At 40.5% G+C, this 19044-nt stretch overlaps 1 protein-coding gene across 4 annotated transcripts in view; it reads left to right on the plus strand.

Moving 5' to 3' along the window:
- Window positions 1-19044, plus strand: part of LOC133544467 (gamma-aminobutyric acid receptor subunit beta-3-like) — a 250825-nt gene that overhangs the window by 188965 nt on the left and 42816 nt on the right. For all 4 annotated transcript variants that reach the window (XM_061889810.1, XM_061889811.1, XM_061889812.1 and 1 more), the window contains one exon: window positions 17170-17322. In XM_061889810.1, coding sequence (XP_061745794.1) covers window positions 17170-17322 — 153 coding nt within the window. The remainder of the gene's footprint in view (window positions 1-17169; window positions 17323-19044) is intronic.

Genomic DNA, 19044 nt, shown 5'->3' on the forward strand with positions numbered 1-19044 from the left:
GTGTCCTGGGTCTTCCCCGTGGCCTCCTACCAGCTGGACGTGCCCTAAACACATCCCTAGGGAGGCGTTCGGGTGGCATCCTGACCAGATGCCCGAACCACCTCATCTGGCTCCTCTCGATGTGGAGGAGCAGCGGCTTTACGTTGAGCTCCTCCCGGATGGCAGAGCTTCTCACCCTATCTCTAAGGGAGAGCCCCGCCACCCGGCGGAGGAAACTCATTTCGGCCGCTTGTACCCGTGATCTTATCCTTTCGGTCATGACCTAAAGCTCATGACCATAGGTGAGGATGGGAACGTAGATCGACCGGTAAATTGAGAGCTTTGCCTTCCGGCTCAGCTCCTTCTTCACCACAACGGATCGATACAACGTCCGCATTACTGAAGACGCCGCACCGATCCGCCTGTCGATCTCACGATCCACTCTTCCCCCACTCGTGAACAAGACTCCTAGGTACTTGAACTCCTCCACTTGGGGCAGGGTCTCCTCCCCAACCCGGAGATGGCACTCCACCCTTTTCCGGGCGAGAACCATGGACTCGGACTTGGAGGTGCTGATTCTCATTCCGGTCGCTTCGGAATGTATATATATATTCATACAAATACATGTATTTATGTATACATATGTGTGTGTGTTTATATATATATATATATATATATATATAAATAGATACATATATACATACACATATATACATACATACATATACATATACACGTACATACACATATATAATACATATATGTATATATATGTACATATATATATACATATACATATATGTACATATGTATGTATATATTATATATATATATATATTCATACAATACATGTATTTATGTATACATATGTGTGTGTGTTTATATATATATATATATATATATATATAAATAGATACATATATACATACACATATATACATACATACATATACATATACACGTACATACACATATATAATACATATATGTATATATATGTACATATATATATACATATACATATATGTACATATGTATGTATATATTATATATATATATATATTCATACAATACATGTATTTATGTATACATATGTGTGTGTGTGTTTATATATATACACACCAATATATATATATATATATATATATATATATATATATATATGTGTATGTATGTATGTATGTATGTATGTATGTATGTATGTATGTATGTATGTATGTATGTATGTATGTATGTATATATATGTATGTATATGTAGGTATATATGTATGTATGTATATATATGTATGTATGTATGTATATATATGTATGTATATGTAGATATGTATGTGTATGTATGTATATATATATATATATACATACATATATATATACGTATGTATATATATGTATGTGTGTATATGTATATATATGTATATATATATATATGTATATATATATATATATATATGTATATATATGTGTATATATATGTATATATATGTGTATATATATATATATATATGTATATATATATATATATATATATATATATATGTATATATGTATATATATATGTATATATATATATATATATATATATATATATATATATATATATATATATATATATATATATATACTATTCTATACTATTCCAGAAAACACAGAGTGAGCTGTTCTACCTCTTGTGCGAAACACACATGCTTAAAATGACTAGTAAAACATTTAAAAACACAACAACCAACTTCTAAAACATTGAAAATGACTCTCCAACACATAAAATGACTTTGAAGAGATGCACAGTGACATCTAAAACGTAAATTACTCCTACAACACATAAAACTCCTAAAACACATAAAGACTCCTAAAAACACATAAAAAGACTCCTAAAACAAATTAAAACCGAATGAGGTGTTCACATCCTTTGCCAGCACATATGTGGCCTTGTAGGTGAACAGTGAAGGTGAATGGAAGACCTGAAGGATAAAATAATTATACATAAATATGTGTGTGTCAGGACTGACACTAACATGTGTCACGCAAACACAAAGCTTCCCCTGTGATGACATGTCTTCACGGACACATTCCGCTCACATTAGACTAACGTAGAAATTGCTCTTTTTGTTTTTTTGGTACGTGAAGGACACTATAAAAATATCTGATTTAACAAAATAATCTAATGTGGGCATCACACCTTGCAGTGTGAAGGTTGTATATTATTAGAGCGTCCCAATAGCTGCTGCTTTGCTAAATTCTTCCAAGTTTCAAATGAATCACTATTGATCAAACAAAGCATGGATACCTTGGAAAAAAAGTGCAAAGAGAGGACGAGAGGGTTAGGCTTTTAAATCGTTGGCACTGTCAACGCCTGGTGGTGAAAAGTCATCAATCAAGCGGTATCAAGCGAGTTCTCTTGAGTATTTCATTTGGACAGTCAATTAGTTGAATGCAGGAAGCCTGCAGTTACATAAGAAGTATTTGCACAATTTATCATTTCGTTTGGTCTGTGTTGCAGATTTCGAGACGAAGTTAAAGGGGAACATTATCAGCAGACCTATGTAAGCGTTAATATATACCTTAATGGTGCAGAAAAAAGACCATCTATTTTTTTAACCGATATCCGAACTCTAAATGGGTGAATTTTGGCGAATTAAACGCCTTTCTGTTTATCGCGCGGGAGGCGATGACGTCAGAATGTGACGTCGCCGAGGTAACACAGCCGCCATTTTCATTTTCAACACATTACAAACACCGGGTCTCAGCTCTGTTATTTTCCGTTTTTTTGACTATTTTTTGGAACCTTGGAGACATCATGCCTCGTCGGTGTGTTGTCGGACGGTGTAACGCTAAAAAAGGGATTCAAGTTGCACCACTGGCCCAAAGATGCCAAAGTGTCTGCCGCCAGACCCCCATTGAATGTGCCAGAGTGTCTCCACATTTGACCGGCGATGCTAAGACAGACATGGCACAGAGATGTATGGATAACCTGCAGATGCATTTGCAACGATAGTCAACGAAATCACAAAGGTGAGTTTTGTTGATGTTGACTGCCAGCTAATCAATGCTAACATGCTACGCTAATCGATGCTAACATGCTATTTACCGGCGGTTCGAAGGCAGACATGGCACAGAGATGTATGGATAACCTGTAGATGCATTTGCAACGATTAAGTCAACGAAATCACAAAGGTGAGTTTTGTTGATGTTGACTGCCAGCTAATCGATGCTAACATGCTACGCTAATCGATGCTAACATGCTATTTACCGGCGGTGCGAAGGCAGACATGGCACAGAGATGTATGGATAACCTGCAGATGCATTTGCAACGATTAAGTCAACGAAATCACAAAGGTGAGTTTTGTTGATGTTGACTGCCAGCTAATCGATGCTAACATGCTACGCTAATCGATGCTAACATGCTATTTACCGGCGGTGCGAAGGCAGACATGGCACAGAGATGTATGGATAACCTGCAGATGCATTTGCAATGATAGTCAACGAAATCACAAAGGTGAGTTTTGTTGATGTTGACTGCCAGCTAATCGATGCTAACATGCTACGCTAATCGATGCTAACATGCTATTTACCGGCGGTGCTAAAGCAGACATGGAACAGAGATGTATGGATAACCTGTAGATGCATTTGCAACTATGTTACGTTTCCTTCCACCCACATTTAATGCGAAAAAAACACTTACCAATCGACGGATTTAAGTTGCTCCAGTGTCAAAAGATGCGAAAGTCCTGATCGTTTGGTCCGCACATTTTACCGGCGATGCTAACGCAGCTATTCGGCCATGCTATGGCTATGAATAGCGTCAATAGCTATTCGCTCAATAACTTCAGTTTCTTCTTCAATACTTTCATACTCCAACCATCTGTTTCAATACATGCGTAATCTGTTGAATCGCTTCAATCGCTGAAATCCGAGTTAGAATCCGAGCTAATGTCGCTATATCTTGCTGTGGTATTCCCATTGTTTGTTTACATTGGCAGCACTGTGTGACGTCACAGGGAAATGGCCAGTGTCTTCGCAGAGAGCCGAAAATAAGGCACTTTAAAGCTTTTTTTAGGGATATTGCGAGAACGGTAAAATTTTGAAAAAAACGTAAAAAAATACAACAAGCCACTGGGAAGTGATTTTTATTGTTTTTAACCCTTTTGAAATTGTGATAATGTTCCCCTTTAAGCATTCTTCCATCAGTCTTATCACACGGACGCATCAGTTGTATCGTACATGCACCAAGGCAGCCTTTTATTCACACACTCGGACTAATTTCTTCCCTTCGTCTTTTCCCTTTTTCTCACACTGTTGAGTATAAGCGAAATTTGCAATAATGTGAATGCTATATCAACACCAGTGGCTCTTAACCATGGGGACGGGGCCCATTGTTGGGCCGCAAACGCCCCGCCTTGAGAGTCGCGGAAAAATATCTGATTCTCAGCCGTGGTCTGTATCAGTCGTAATGCACATTTCAAACCACGTGTGGCACTAATTACAATATCTAAACGACCAGAAGACGTCTGGACCAAAGTCATAGAAATGTCTTGCACCAAAATGATAATTCCTGTTAATATTCTGGAATGAAAAAATGGGCCCAAGGTCAAAAATAGGTTAAGAACCACTGATTTACACACTGTTTACACTATGGGCTTGATGCACTAAAATTTTGCGTGTACTAAACCGTGTGCAAACTATTTAGCGTGTCGGTCTTCATAAATAAGCAGAATACATGCTGGTTATCAGAACCCCCCCACAATACTGCGGGGAGAAATGCAAAAAGTAGCATTACTGCTAATATGTAGCATCATTAGAAAAGTTGCTGTTATGGTTTGCAAGAGAAGTGACGGCAAACTGACACCAGGGGGCAGTAATGTCCAAAGATTAATTATATATATATATATATAGTGAAAATATATACTTATATATAATAATAATAATTAACAATACTGATAAACTATAGAATGGTGTGTGACAAAATCCAAGAGTGTATATGTGTGACTATGTGTGCAGATTAGCTGTTAAGAGAAGTGACGGCAAACTGACACCAGGGGGCGGTAATGTCCAAAGATTAATTATATATATATATATATATAGTGAAAATATATACTTATATATAATAATAATAATTAACAATACTGATAAACTATAGAATGGTGTGTGACAAAATCCAAGAGTGTATATGTGTGACTATGTGTGCAGATTAGCTGTTAAGAGAAGTGACGGCAAACTGACACCAGGGGGCAGTAATGTCCAAAGATTAATTATATATATATATATATATATATATATATATATAGTGAAAATATATACTTATATATAATAATAATAATAATTAACAATACTGATAAACTATAGAATGGTGTGTGACAAAATCCAAGAGTGTATATGTGTGACTATGTGTGCAGATTAGCTGTTAAGTGTTACTGTAAATGTTGAATGAGGAACGAAATAACGAGGCGGTCCATGGGGCATGCAGGGGATCCGGGGCGAGAGAGAGGCGTCAGAGTCATGGGGCGAGCGAGGAGTCGAGGAACGAGGGAGGCAGTCGAAATCCAGGGCACCGGAAGGAAAACAGGTTCACCATATGAGGACTAAGTTCCCGCGAGGATCCCTGGGTCCATTGGGCTTTTAAGCAGCTCGCCCTCATCAATTCCAGGTGTGTAGAAAGGCAATCGTCTGCAGGCCTGTAGCTGCGTGGGCGTGCTGCTCTCAGCGCGAGCAGGGGCGCGTCCGAGCACGCTGTCAGCTGAGAGAGCGCATGTGGGCGTGGCCCGCGGTCCGCTCGTCATGAGGCACAGATGAGGACGCATTGGAATGACTGTTACCTGCTAAAGAATGAAGAGTGCTTACTCTGCATTTCAACATCTCCATTCGGTGCCACACGCCCACAAAATCATGCACAAAAGTGCACTTTATTTGTTTTCAACTATTGTAGTGGCGTTCTGTGCAAAAAAGTGCGCTTTAATATAGTGTTGTTTTGATATGTCATCTTAGTGACATCATGCACAAAAGTGCACTAATAGCTTGTTTTAAACTTTCTCTGACAATCTTGCACTTTCTGTTTTGGAAATGACATGAATGTTTGTGCCACTGCTTAATAACTCTTTAATAAATACAGATTTGGTCAATTGATTTAGTTGTGATTTCCCTCTCTGCATGAAAGTTTAAAATAAGCATAAATTAATGCCGTATGAAGAAGAATTTCAATGTAGACACTGACAGAGATAGATATCTATTTAAATCCATATTTTAAAGTTATTTATTTTGTTCCGGAGTGATATTTGAAATAGCTAGTGTTATATCTGGTACTCTGTTTAGCTTTTCCCTATCTCCTGACCGCTTGTACACTGTAGACGACCTTGTGATCGGAATGCAGGACGGCTCCAGCTAAGCAAGACAATAGATAAGGGTATTCACTCTGTAGGGGAGAGGGGAGGGCGAGTGAGAGAGTGTAAAAGGCGAAACTTCGGTAATGTTTTCAGATCAACTAGGGTGATGCGAATTGAATGTGTTGTGCAAAGATGGTCTCCCAAAGCTTTGGATTAAAAAATCTAAATAAGATACTCTGTCTGGGATTCATTTAAAACCAGCTCATGTGTCTTCGAAAGACCCTGAGAGGTGACCGCCGGAAGAACTGGTCAAAACGCAACAACACATAGAATCATCATACTACTGTGATTATATGCATCAAGTGTTCATTCAAGGCCAAGACAAAATATCGAGATATATTTTGTGTATCGCGATATGACCTAAAAATATCGAGATATTAAAAAAAGGCCATATTGCCCAGCCCTAACGCAACATGCCCACTAATAGTACACACAATTATATCGTTGTATTTAGTGCGGGGTATTTGGATCTTAGTAGATCAGGCCCTCAATGCGTCACACACCAAAGAGCAAGTGTCTGTGAGAAGCAGCATGGCCAATATTAAGGTTTAGTGTCCATTCTCCTGGCGTATATTGTGAAGCACATCAGCCGATCCTCCCGAGACTGGCTAATGATCAGATTGCCTCCAATTTTTTATGACACAGACCATTTTTTTTTTTTTTAATTCCCTAAAGCTTTTTATTTCCCTTGTCCGTTCTGGCTGAGGGTCTCCCTTCCACCTTTTTATTGAGCGTTTTCATCTATTTTTCTATCTCCAGTTCCAATTAGTCTGTACACCAACGTTGAGGGTTCAGGGCATTTTGCACCCAGCCTTAAATGCACCTGCATGATCGTATATCATTGGACCAGGCATCCTTTTTTTCCCTCAGACGTATCCTCTTTTTGGGAATTGAATGCCACTATATTTCTGATTATCATTTGCAAGTATTTCATGCAGTTGCAGTTCCAAGACGTTAAATGGCAGTTGTGTATAGACTCTGGTGTGTTTGTGCCTTTGCCGATAGGCTGAATGTGCCAGACCTGTCTTATGTTGCGCCCTACAAAGTGTTTGTACTGCATGTATAGAAGTGAAGTATATTTAAATAGGGGACTTGTCCAGGGTGTACACCGCCTTCCGCCCTATTGTAGCTGAGATAGGCACCAGCGCCCTCCGCAACCTCAAAGGGAATAAGCGGCAGAAAATGAATGGATGGATGGATAGTTATATAGGGCTTTACTCTATAGATTTAAAGCGCTTTGCATAGTTTATTATTATTATTGAATGAATCCCTATTAGCTGACGCAAAGGCGACTTCTCATCTTCGTGGGGTCCATATAGGACCATACAAAATAAAAAATACAAAGAATACATGTATTAAACCAACATTGAATGACCGTGACCTTCGATGCCTCAGACGGCACTGTATCAAAAACCGACATCAATCTCTAAAGGATATCACCGCATGCGCTCGGGAACACTTCAGAAAACCCCTGTCACTAAATACAGTTTGACGCTACATCTGTAAGTGCAAGTTAAAGCCCTACTATGCAAAGCGAAAGCCATTTATCAACAACATCCAGAAACACCGCCAACTTCTCTGGGCCCCGAAATCATCTAAGATGGACTGATGCAAAGTGGAAAAGTGTTCTGTGGTCTGACGAGTCCACATTTCAAATTATTTTTGGAAATATTCGACATCGTGTCATCCGGACCAAAGGGGAAACGAACCATCCAGACTGTTATCGACGCAAAGTTCAAAAGCCAGCATCTGTGATGGTATGGGGGTGCATTAGTGCCCAAGGCATGGGTAACTTACACATCTGTGAAGGCACCATTAATGCTGAAAGGTACATACAGGTTTTGGAACAACATATGCTACCATTCTAAGCGTCGTCTTTTTCATGGTCGCCCCTGCTTATTTCAGCAAGACAATGCCAAGCCACATTCAGCACGTGTTACAACAGCGTGGCTTCGTAAAAAAAAGAGTTCGGGTACTTTCCTGGTCCGCCTGCAGTCCAGACCTACAGTATCTCTCATCAAAAATGTGTGGCGCATTATGAAGCGTAAAATACGACAGCGGAGACCCCGGACTGTTGAACGACTGAAGCTCTACATAAAACAAGAATGGGAAAGAATTCCACTTTCGAAGCTTCAACAATTAGTTTCCTCAGTTCCCAAACGTTTATTGAGTGTTGTTAAAAGAAAAGGTGATGTAAAACAGTGGTGAACATGCCCTTTCCCAACTACTTTGGCACGTGTTGCAGCCATGAAATTATACGTTAATTATTATTTACAATAAAAAAGTAAAGTTTATGAGTTTGAACATCAAATATATTTTCTTTGTAGTGCATTCAATTGAATATGGGTTGAAAAGGCTTTGCAAATCATTGTATTCTGTGGTATAAATGGATGAATAAACGGATGATTCAGTTGATACTACAAATTAGTAGCGCTGCTACTTTTTGTAGCAACGCATATTACGGTTGTCTGTTCGACATCTTCCCGCTTGAAGCCAGACGATGGACCCCGTGCTGTTTTTCTTGGGAATAAATTATTTTTCCTTTTTTTTTTACCGGATTCGCACCTTCTCTCTCTCTCGTATTCCCACTCGCACCTGCCACAGAAGTTAGCTGCCACAGCTAACTTTACCTATGGTACATTCCTCTCAGCAGCACGGTGGTACAGGGGTTAGTGCATGGACTTCACAATACGAAAGGTCTTGAGTTCAATCCCGGGCTCGGGATCTTTCTGTGTGGAGTTTGCATGTTCTCCCCGTGACCGCGTGGGTTCCCTCCGGGTACTCGGGCTTCCTCCCACCTCCAAAAACATGCACCTGGTGATAGGTTGATTGGCAACACTAAAATGGTCATGCCTGTTAATCTGGGTTTATGTTTGATCATGTTATGTTTTGTTTTTGGACTCTTGTTTCCCGTTTTTCACTTCCTGGTTTTGTTTGTTTCCATAGTTACTCATTAGTTTCCACCTGGTCTCCAAGTCACGCCCCTGTCCTCAGCCTCACACCTGTTAGTAATCATCATCACAGTCATTATTTATACCATTCTGTTTCTGTCCTCGTGCTGGGAACTTTGTGCTTACTGCTTGTGTACTTGCTTTACTTACCGGACTTTGTATCGAACCCTATTGACCACGCACCTACCTTGCCTTGCCACGCTGATTATTGATTTGACCACGCCATGCAAGATCTTGTTTATATTTATGCCTCTGTGCAAGTTTTTGGTTTGTTTTGTATCACTGATAGTAGCTTTTGTTTATTTGTATATCGTCATGCCATTGTGCTGTTTTGTTTGGAGTTTAGTATAGATTATTATCCGACACTGAGCACGCCCTTTGTTTTCCTTTTTTGTATTATAGTGTATAAATGAATTAATCATGTACTCACAATCTCACCTGGCTCGTTTCAAATTCCCTCTGCGTCGAAGAAACAAAACAAATCCAAGTCAAAGTCCTGACAAAAATGGTCCTTAGTGTGTGAATGTGAGTGTGAATGCTGTCTATCTGTGTTCGCCCTGTGATGAGGTGGCGACTTGTCCACGGTGTACCCCGCCTTCCTCCCGAATGCAGCTAGGATAGGCTCCGGCGACCGCGAAAGGGACAAGAGGTAGAAAATGGATGGATGGATGGATGATTCAGTTAATGCTACAAATAAGTAGTGCTGCTACTTTTTGTAGCAACGCTTTTGTCCAGGGTGTAAACCGCCTTCCGCCTGTTTGTAGCTAAGATAGGCACCAGCGCCCCCCGCGACCACAAAGGGAATAAGCGGTAGAAAAAAGGATGGATGAATGGGCTTTTGCCGCATACTTTACATATTACGGTTGTCTGTTCGACATCTTCCCGCTTGAAGCCAGACGATGGAGCCCGTGCTGTTTTTCTTGGGAATTCATGCTTTTGTTACCAGATTTGCACCTTCTCTCTCTCTCGTATTACCACTCGCACCTGCCACAGAAGTTAGCTGCCACAGCTAACTTTACTTATGGTACACTCCTCTCAGCAGCACCGTGCTTCACAATACGAAAGGTCCTGAGTTCAATCCCGGGCTCGGGATCTTCCTGTGTGGAGTTTGCATGTTCTCCCCATGACTGCGTGGGTTCCCTGTTGTCTGTCTATCTTTGTTGGCCCTGCGATGAGGTGGCGACTTGTCCAGGGTGTACCACGCCTTCCTCCCGAATGCAGCTAGGATAGGCTCCAGCGACCGCGAAAGGGACAAGAAGTAGAAAATGGATGGATGATTCAGTTAATGCTACAAATAAGTAGTGCTGCTACTTTTTGTAGCAACGCTTTTGTCCAGGGTGTAAACCGCCCTCCGCCCGATTATAGCCGAGATCGGCACCAGCGCCCCCCCGCGACCCCAAAGGGAATAAGCGGTAGAAAAAAGGATGGATGAATGGGCTTTTGCCGCATACTTTACATATTACGGTTGTCTGTTCGACGTCTTCCCGCTTGAAGCCAGACGATGGAGCCCGTGCTGTTTTTCTTGGGAATTCATGCTTTTGTTACCAGATTTGCACCTTCTCTCTCTCTCGTATTACCACTCGCACCTGCCACAGAAGTTAGCTGCCACAGCTAACTTTACTTATGGTACATTTCTTTCAGGAGCACCGTGCTTCACAATACGAAAGGTCCTGAGTTCAATCCCGGGCTCGGGATCTTCCTGTGTGGAGTTTGCATGTTCTCCCCATGACTGCGTGGGTTCCCTGTTGTCTGTCTATCTTTGTTGGCCCTGCGATGAGGTGGCGACTTGTCCAGGGTGTACTCCGCCTTCCGCCTGAATGCAGCTAGGATAGGCTCTAGCGACCGCGAAAGGGACAAGAAGTAGAAAATGGATGGATGATTCAGTTAATGCTACAAATAAGTAGTGCTGCTACTATTTGTAGCAACGCTTTTGTCCAGGGTGTAAACCGCCTTCCGCCCGTTTGTAGCCGAGATAGGCAACCCCAAAGGGAATAAGCGGTAGAAAAAAGGATGGATGAATGGGCTTTTGCCGCATACTTTACATATTACGGTTGTCTGTTCGACATCTTCCCGCTTGAAGCCAGACGATGGAGCCCGTGCTGTTTTTCTTGGGAATTCATACGTTTGTTACCAGATTTGCACCTTCTCTCTCTCGTATTACCACTCGCACCTGCCACAGAAGTTAGCTGCCACAGCTAACTTTACTTAAGGTACATTCCTCTCAGCAGCACCGTGCTTCACAATACGAAAGGTCCTGAGTTCAATCCTGGGCTCGGGATCTTCCTGTGTGGAGTTTGCATGTTCTCCCCATGACTGCGTGGGTTCCCTGTTGTCTGTCTAGCTTTGTTGGCCCTGCGATGAGGTGGCGACTTGTCCAGGGTGTACCACGCCTCCCTCCCGAATGCAGCTAGGATAGGCTCCAGCGACTGCGAAAAGGACAAGAGGTAGAAAATGGATGGATGATTCAGTTAATGCTACAAATAAGTAGTGCTGCTACTTTTTGCAGCAACGCTTTTGTCCAGGGTGTAAACCGCCTTCCGCCTGTTTGTAGCTAAGATAGGCACCAGCGCCCCCCGCGACCCCAAAGGGAATAAGTGGTAGAAAAAAGGATGGATTAATGGGCTTTTGCCGCATACTTTACATATTACGGTTGTCTGTTCGACATCTTCCCGCTTGAAGCCAGACGATGGAGCCCGTGCTGTTTTTCTTGGGAATTCATGCTTTTGTTACCAGATTTGCACCTTCTCTCTCTCTCGTATTACCACTCGCACCTGCCACAGAAGTTAGCTGCCACAGCTAACTTTACTTATGGTACATTCCTCTCAGCAGCACCGTGCTTCACAATACGAAAGGTCCTGAGTTCAATCCCGGGCTCGGGAGCTTCCTGTGTGGAGTTTGCATGTTCTCCCCGTGACTGCGTGGGTTCCCTGTTGTCTGTCCAGTTTTGTTGGCCCTGCGATGAGGTGGCGACTTGTCCAGGGTGTACTCCGCCTTCCGCCCGAATGCAGCTACGATAGGCTCCAGCGACCGCGAAAGGGACAAGAAGTAGAAAATGGATGGATGATTCAGTTAATGCTACAAATAAGTAGTGCTGCTACTTTTTGTAGCAACGCTTTTGTCCAGGGTGTAAACTGCCTTCCGCCCGATTATAGCCGAGATCGGCACCAGCGCCCCCCCGCGACCCCAAAGGGAATAAGCGGTAGAAAAAAGGATGGATAAATGGGTTTTTGCCGCATACTTTACATATTACGGTTGTCTGTTCGACGTCTTCCCGCTTGAAGCCAGACGATGGAGCCCGTGCTGTTTTTCTTGGGAATTCATACGTTTGTTACCAGATTTGCACTTTCTCTCTCTCTCGTATTACCACTCGCACCTGCCACAGAAGTTAGCTGCCACAGCTAACTTTACTTATGGTACATTCCTCTCAGCAGCACCGTGCTTCAAAATACGAAAGGTCCTGAGTAGTCCTGTGTGGAATTTGCATGTTCTCTCCGTGACTGCGTGGGTTCCCTGTTTGTCTATCTTTGTTGGCCCTGTGATGAGGTGGCGACTTGTCCGGGGTGTACCCCGCCTTCCGCCCGAATGTAGCTGAGATAGGCTGAAGCCACCCCTAAAAGGGACAAGCGGTAGAAAATGGATGGATGACTCAGTTGATGGAGCTGCTCCACTCCTGCCTCATTTCTGTGGAAAACTGTCATTTTCATGTATTTCATGCTCATTATACTAACTAATGTCTCGTGTGTGATTGACGCTTGACACTTCTGGGTGATAAACGGGGGGGTAAATTAGCAGCTGTCCTTCCGCCGTCCTCATTAGCACAACTTTTGCCCAGATAGTTCATGCCTGTGCAGGTCCCCGTTCCTCCCACTCGCCGATGCTGTTTGCTGTAATAGTTAAGTGCGGCTCTACGCCCACGCTCGCCCACGCACGCACGCCATGGGCGCCATGCGGAGGTGCAGGGCTGAGCTACCATCTGAAGGTGCAGGAGCAGGAGTCAATGAGATATTTTTAGGCATGCGACAGTCTGTTTCCGTATTTGTGCGCGCCGATGATTAAGATAGTTTTTTTTTAGCATACTGGCATGCGTGCATGTGGAGGCCGTGATCTAAATGGAGGATTGTAAACACATTTGCATGAGCAATTATATCATCGTAATGTCTAAATGTTACATATTTTGCCATGGCAACAGAAGTGGGAGCAGCCCACATGTTTACTTTATTATGTTTATGTGTACAGCAGGGGTGGCCACATTTTTCCCACTGAGGGACGCAGACTGAAAAATCAAAGCAAGCGGGGGCAGTTTTTATGTGTTTTTATTTCAAAAACCAATACAATATACAGTATGTATTAAAATATGCATGTAGGCCTCCACTCAGGCCCTATCCCGGGGACTTCAAAGGGTTTTGGTAAAAAAATATATAAAACAATTATTAATTAATAATAATAATAATAAGAAAAATATGATTATTATTATTAATAATAATAATACATGGGTGTTAATAATATTAATTATTATTATTAATAATACAAATAATAAGTATAATATTAAGTATATATTGGTATTATTATTATTAGGGTTTTGGAAAAATATATAAAAAATGTATTATTGAAAATAATAATAATTATTATTAATATTATTTTTTATATGTATTTATTAAAACCCTAATAATAATTATAATAAACATTTTTAAATATTTTTGACCAAAACCCTAATAATAATTAATTCATTCATTTTCTACCGCTTGTCCCTTTTGGGGTCGCGGGGGTCTATCTCAGCTCCACCCTGGACAATAATAATAATGCTAATAATAATAATTATAATAATCATAGTTATTATTATTAATACTACTACTAATAATAATACTACTAATAATAATTGTTGTTATTAATAACAATAGAGATGTCCGATAATGGCTTTTTTGCCGATATCCGATATTCCGATTCTACCCAACTCTTAATAATAATAATAATAATACATTTTGTATATATTTTTGACCAAAACCCTAATAATAATAATAATAATGATAATAATAATACTAATTATTATAATCATAGTAATTATTATTAATATTACTACTACTACTACTACTACTGATAATAATAATAATAATAATACAAATAATAATAGTTGTTGTTATTAATAACAATAGAGATGTCCGATAATGGCTTCTTTGCCGATATCCGATATTCCAATTCTACCTAACTCTTAATAATAATAATAATAATACATTTTGTATATATTTTTGACCAAAACCCTAATAATAATAATAATAATGATAATAATTATTATTATTATCATAGTAATTATTATCAATATTACTACTACTAATAATAATAATTAGTATTATTATTTATATTGTTATTAATAATAATAATTAGAGATGTCCAATAATGGCTTTTTTGCCGATATCCAATATTACGATATTGCGCAACTCTTAATTTCCGATTCCGATATCAACCGATACCGATTTAATTAAATTTTTTTGTGATGCCAACAATTGTTATTTTCCAAAATAAGAGAACAACTTTAACTGAAATTATGGAAAAAAGTGCCAACATGGCACTGCCATATTTATTATTGAAGTCACAAAGTTCATTATATTTTTTAACATGCCTCAAAACAGCAGCTTGGAATTTGGGATATACTCTCCCTGACATAATCCCGATACCCACTACCCTTATAGGAAACATTATACTTTGACTTTCACAAAGTCTAAGTCTAAGAAAGTGCATTATTCTTTTTTTTTTTTGGAAACATCCCTCAAAATAACAGCTACAAAAACAATGCAGGCACACAGCTTCAGTCCAGAGTATACTAGAGTAATAAAGTAAACAATAACATAGTCCTCATTTAGTGCAAGGCTGCCTGTTATACTGTGTAACAGGAAATTATAAACTGGGCTCAATCTGCCCTGCTCCAACGTATTTGTATGAGTAACACAAATGTTCTGCAAGCTAGTGGTGAGTGCTTGAAGTGGCCCAGCTGTCAGCCAGAGCTTCTGAAATGTTGCGTTGAGACAGGGCAGCTCCGTTCACTGCAAGCTGCAAAGTGTGTACCATGCAGGGCATATAGCAGGAATATGAGTTTAAGACATGACTTGTGGACAATGCTGAAGAAACAAGTCCAAGTGACATAATGTTCTTTACAAGTGTATGTAAACTTTTGACCACGACTGTATATACATTGTGACATGAGTTGTTTACACAGAAACATTCTTGAGAATGTTATATTACATACCTTAATTGTTTCCAAACAATGCCTGTAAAACGGCTGATCAAAAAAAAACAGAAATCCTGGATAATAACAGCTCAATAACTCCCCGGTGACGTCTTAGTCAACTTACTGAGGAATTTGTGCAACTGAAACGATACAAAAACAATGGCATTGTAAGTTAAAAATACTAACATAGACACTCATAAACGTGTTAGCATACTAGCTAATGCTAATGACGCTTCATTACATCGGGATAGCGCGTATAAATCTGCATGAAAACACTCCAACATACATCACACATGGGACACTTTGGTAAGTGTAAACGGTTTTAGTTATATTGTACAACTTACAAACGTTACTTGTGTCAGGTTTAGTTTGTGACGGACCCCAAGATGCAGAGAAGGCGGCAGGCATTGTGCAGGTAAACATGATTTCATTTAACACTAAAACAAGAACAAACAAAAGGGTGCAAACAAAAGGCGCACACAAGGAGGAGAACAAACTTGGCTATGAACAAAAGCTAGCACAAAGGCTGACTGTGGACTACAACAAGAGCAAACAAAAGGGTACAAACAAAAGGCACGCACAAGGACGAGAACAAACTTGGCTATGAACAAAAACCAGCACAAGGGCTGACTGTGGACTAGAAACAAAAACACTTACTTTGACACGAAGGAACTATGGCAGAGTGAACAGAAGTAGACACAGCGACAACGATAAGTATAAATGACATTGACAGGTAGTGGTGACAATAATCCATTCCTGACTGGAGGACAAAGTAGGTTTAAATAGGAGCGGGCTGATTGACACCAGGTGTGGTCAGGTGCCAATCAGCCAAAATAAAAGCGCTGACAGGAAAAAAGACATACACAGAGGAAAAAATAAAACAAAACCAAACTGTCAGGGACAAGCCTGACAACTTGGAGTGATGAATGAAGAATCCATATGAGTAGCAACGCTATGGACGGATTGAAGACTGAACAGCCCACACAATAACGCATCTTATGTGTTTTCGCTTGTTTTTTTTGTGTGTTTTTTTTTCATACTATTGCAAAAAAATCCATAAATTAGCCACGCTGTTTTTGTAAACCGCAAGGTTCAAAGCGTGGGGAAAAAAATTGTGGCTTATTGTCCGGAATTTCCACTTAAACAGCCCACACAATAACACATCTTATGTGTGTTTGCTTGTTTTTTTGTATGTTTTTTTTTTCATTCTATTGCAAAAAAATCCATAAATTAGCCACGCTGTTTTTGTAAACCGCAAGGTTCAAAGCGTGGGGAAAAAAATTGTGGCTTATTGTCCGGAATTTCCACTTAAACAGCCCACACAATAACGCATCTTATGTGTGTTTGCTTGTTTTTTTGTGTTTTTTTTTTCATGCTATTGCAAAAAAATCCATAAATTAGCCACGCTGTTTTTGTAAACCGCAAGGTTCAAAGCGTGGGGAAAAAAATTGTGGCTTATTGTCCGGAATTTCCACTATTTCAAAGCAATTTGAGAGACTAAACAAAATAGCTTTTTAAAAGCACCATCTGGAGTATTATGTCAACGGGAATATGATGCTTGTTACCATGGCAACTGAGCCAAACTTATGGGTCTCTGCATGGTTTCAATGGTTTTTTTTTGTTGCCCTCTTTCCATTCCTCACAGGTGCCTACCCTCGGCTCTCCCTGAGCTTTAAGCTGAAGAGGAACATCGGCTACTTCATCCTACAGACGTACATGCCATCCATCCTGATCACCATCCTCTCCTGGGTCTCCTTTTGGATCAACTACGACGCCTCGGCCGCCAGGGTGGCTCTAGGTGAGAAGTTCTGTGGCTCGCTCAGGTGAGGTCAGGAGGAAATTGCAACCACGGCGTCTGTCCGTGAAAATCTCCACCCTCCGACTGTCATTGGACCAGAGCAGGGGTCGGGAACCTATGGCTCTAGAGCCAGATGTGGCTCTTTGGATGACTGTATCTGGCTCTCGGATAAATCTGAGCTGACATTGCTTAACATATAAGAAATGAATAATTCCACTTGTAATAAGTGTTAAAAATAATGTTCAAAACATAAAACATTCTCATGCATTTTTAGTCCATCCATCCGTTTACTACCGCAGTTGCATTAAGAAGTTATTTATTTATTATTGGTTAGTGTGGGGCTTGTCCTCCTGGGGGTTCTTCAGACCATGAGAGCCCGTTTCAGGGTTACACTATTGTTTAATTTTTCAATAAGTCTCTCAGTTGCTTTCCAGCTATTGAATTGTTCTCTTTTGTTCTCGCTCGCGCTCTGGCTCCAGCCCCAACCCCAGCCCCGTCTCTCCTCCCGGCTGCTGCTTATAACAGAGCGACAGGTGATTAGATAACAGGGCTCAGGTGGGCCATCCACGCAGCTCTCGCTGATTTCGAGGCCGATCCTGGCACACCCCAGTTTGCTGCAGGCCCGCGGGTCACGCCCCCTCCACAGTTAGCTTCAGAATAACAATGCTATTACAAAGAATAAGAGACCTATTATACTCTAGAAATGTTGGTCTGACTTAAAAATGCACGCGTTTAGTTGTGTTCTGTGTTAAAAAAAATATTATATGGCTCTTACGGAAAGACCTTTTTAAAATATTTGGCTTTTTGGCTCTCTCAGCCAAAAAGGTTCCCGACCACTGGACCAGAGGATGTTCTCGGGGAGAGTTTGGAAATCGGTTGCTGAAATAGAGAAGGTTCAAAAGCTACAAAAAAAAGATTAGGTTTTCCACTTATGTCTAAATTCAACATGATTAGGTGACTTGTTACCTTGAATTAGAATAACATTTTTTTGTAATGTTGCCTATCATTTACGACAATATAATATAAATACATTTAATACAGTCAATTACAAAGTAAAGCTGCAAGCAGCAATGGTCGGGAGCGATTGGGCTGCTGCCCCTGTGACCCAAGCCTGGATAAGCGGTAGAAGATGGATGGAAGTTGTATACACATGTAGTATACAAACCCTGTTTCCATATGAGTTGGGAAATTGTAAATATAAACAGAATACAATGATTTGCAAATCATTTTCAATCCATATTCAGTTGAATATGCTACAAAGACAACATATTTGATGTTCAAACCGATAAACTTTTTTTTTTTTTGCAAATAATCATTCACTTCAGAATTTGACACCAGCAACACAGGACAAAGAAGTTGGGAAAGGTGGCAAAAAATACTGAAAAAGTTGAGGAATGCTCATCAAACACTTATATGGAACATCCCACAGGTGTGCAGGCTAATTGGGAACAGGTGGGTGCCATGATTGGGTAGAAAAGCAGCTTCCATGAAATGCGAAGTAATTCACAAACAGGGATGGGGCGAGGGTCACCAATTTGTAAGCAAATTGTCGAACAGTTTTAGAAAATTTCTCAACGAGCTATTGCAAGGAATTTAGGGATTTTGCCATCTACGGTCCGTAAAGTCATGAAAAGGTTCAGAGAATCTGGAGAAATCGCTGCACGTAAGCGATGATATCACAGACCTTTGAGCCCTCAGGCGGTACTGCATCAAAAACCGACA

The sequence above is a fragment of the Nerophis ophidion genome, linkage group LG27, assembly GCF_033978795.1.
Source record: "Nerophis ophidion isolate RoL-2023_Sa linkage group LG27, RoL_Noph_v1.0, whole genome shotgun sequence".
NCBI lineage: Eukaryota > Metazoa > Chordata > Actinopteri > Syngnathiformes > Syngnathidae > Nerophis > Nerophis ophidion.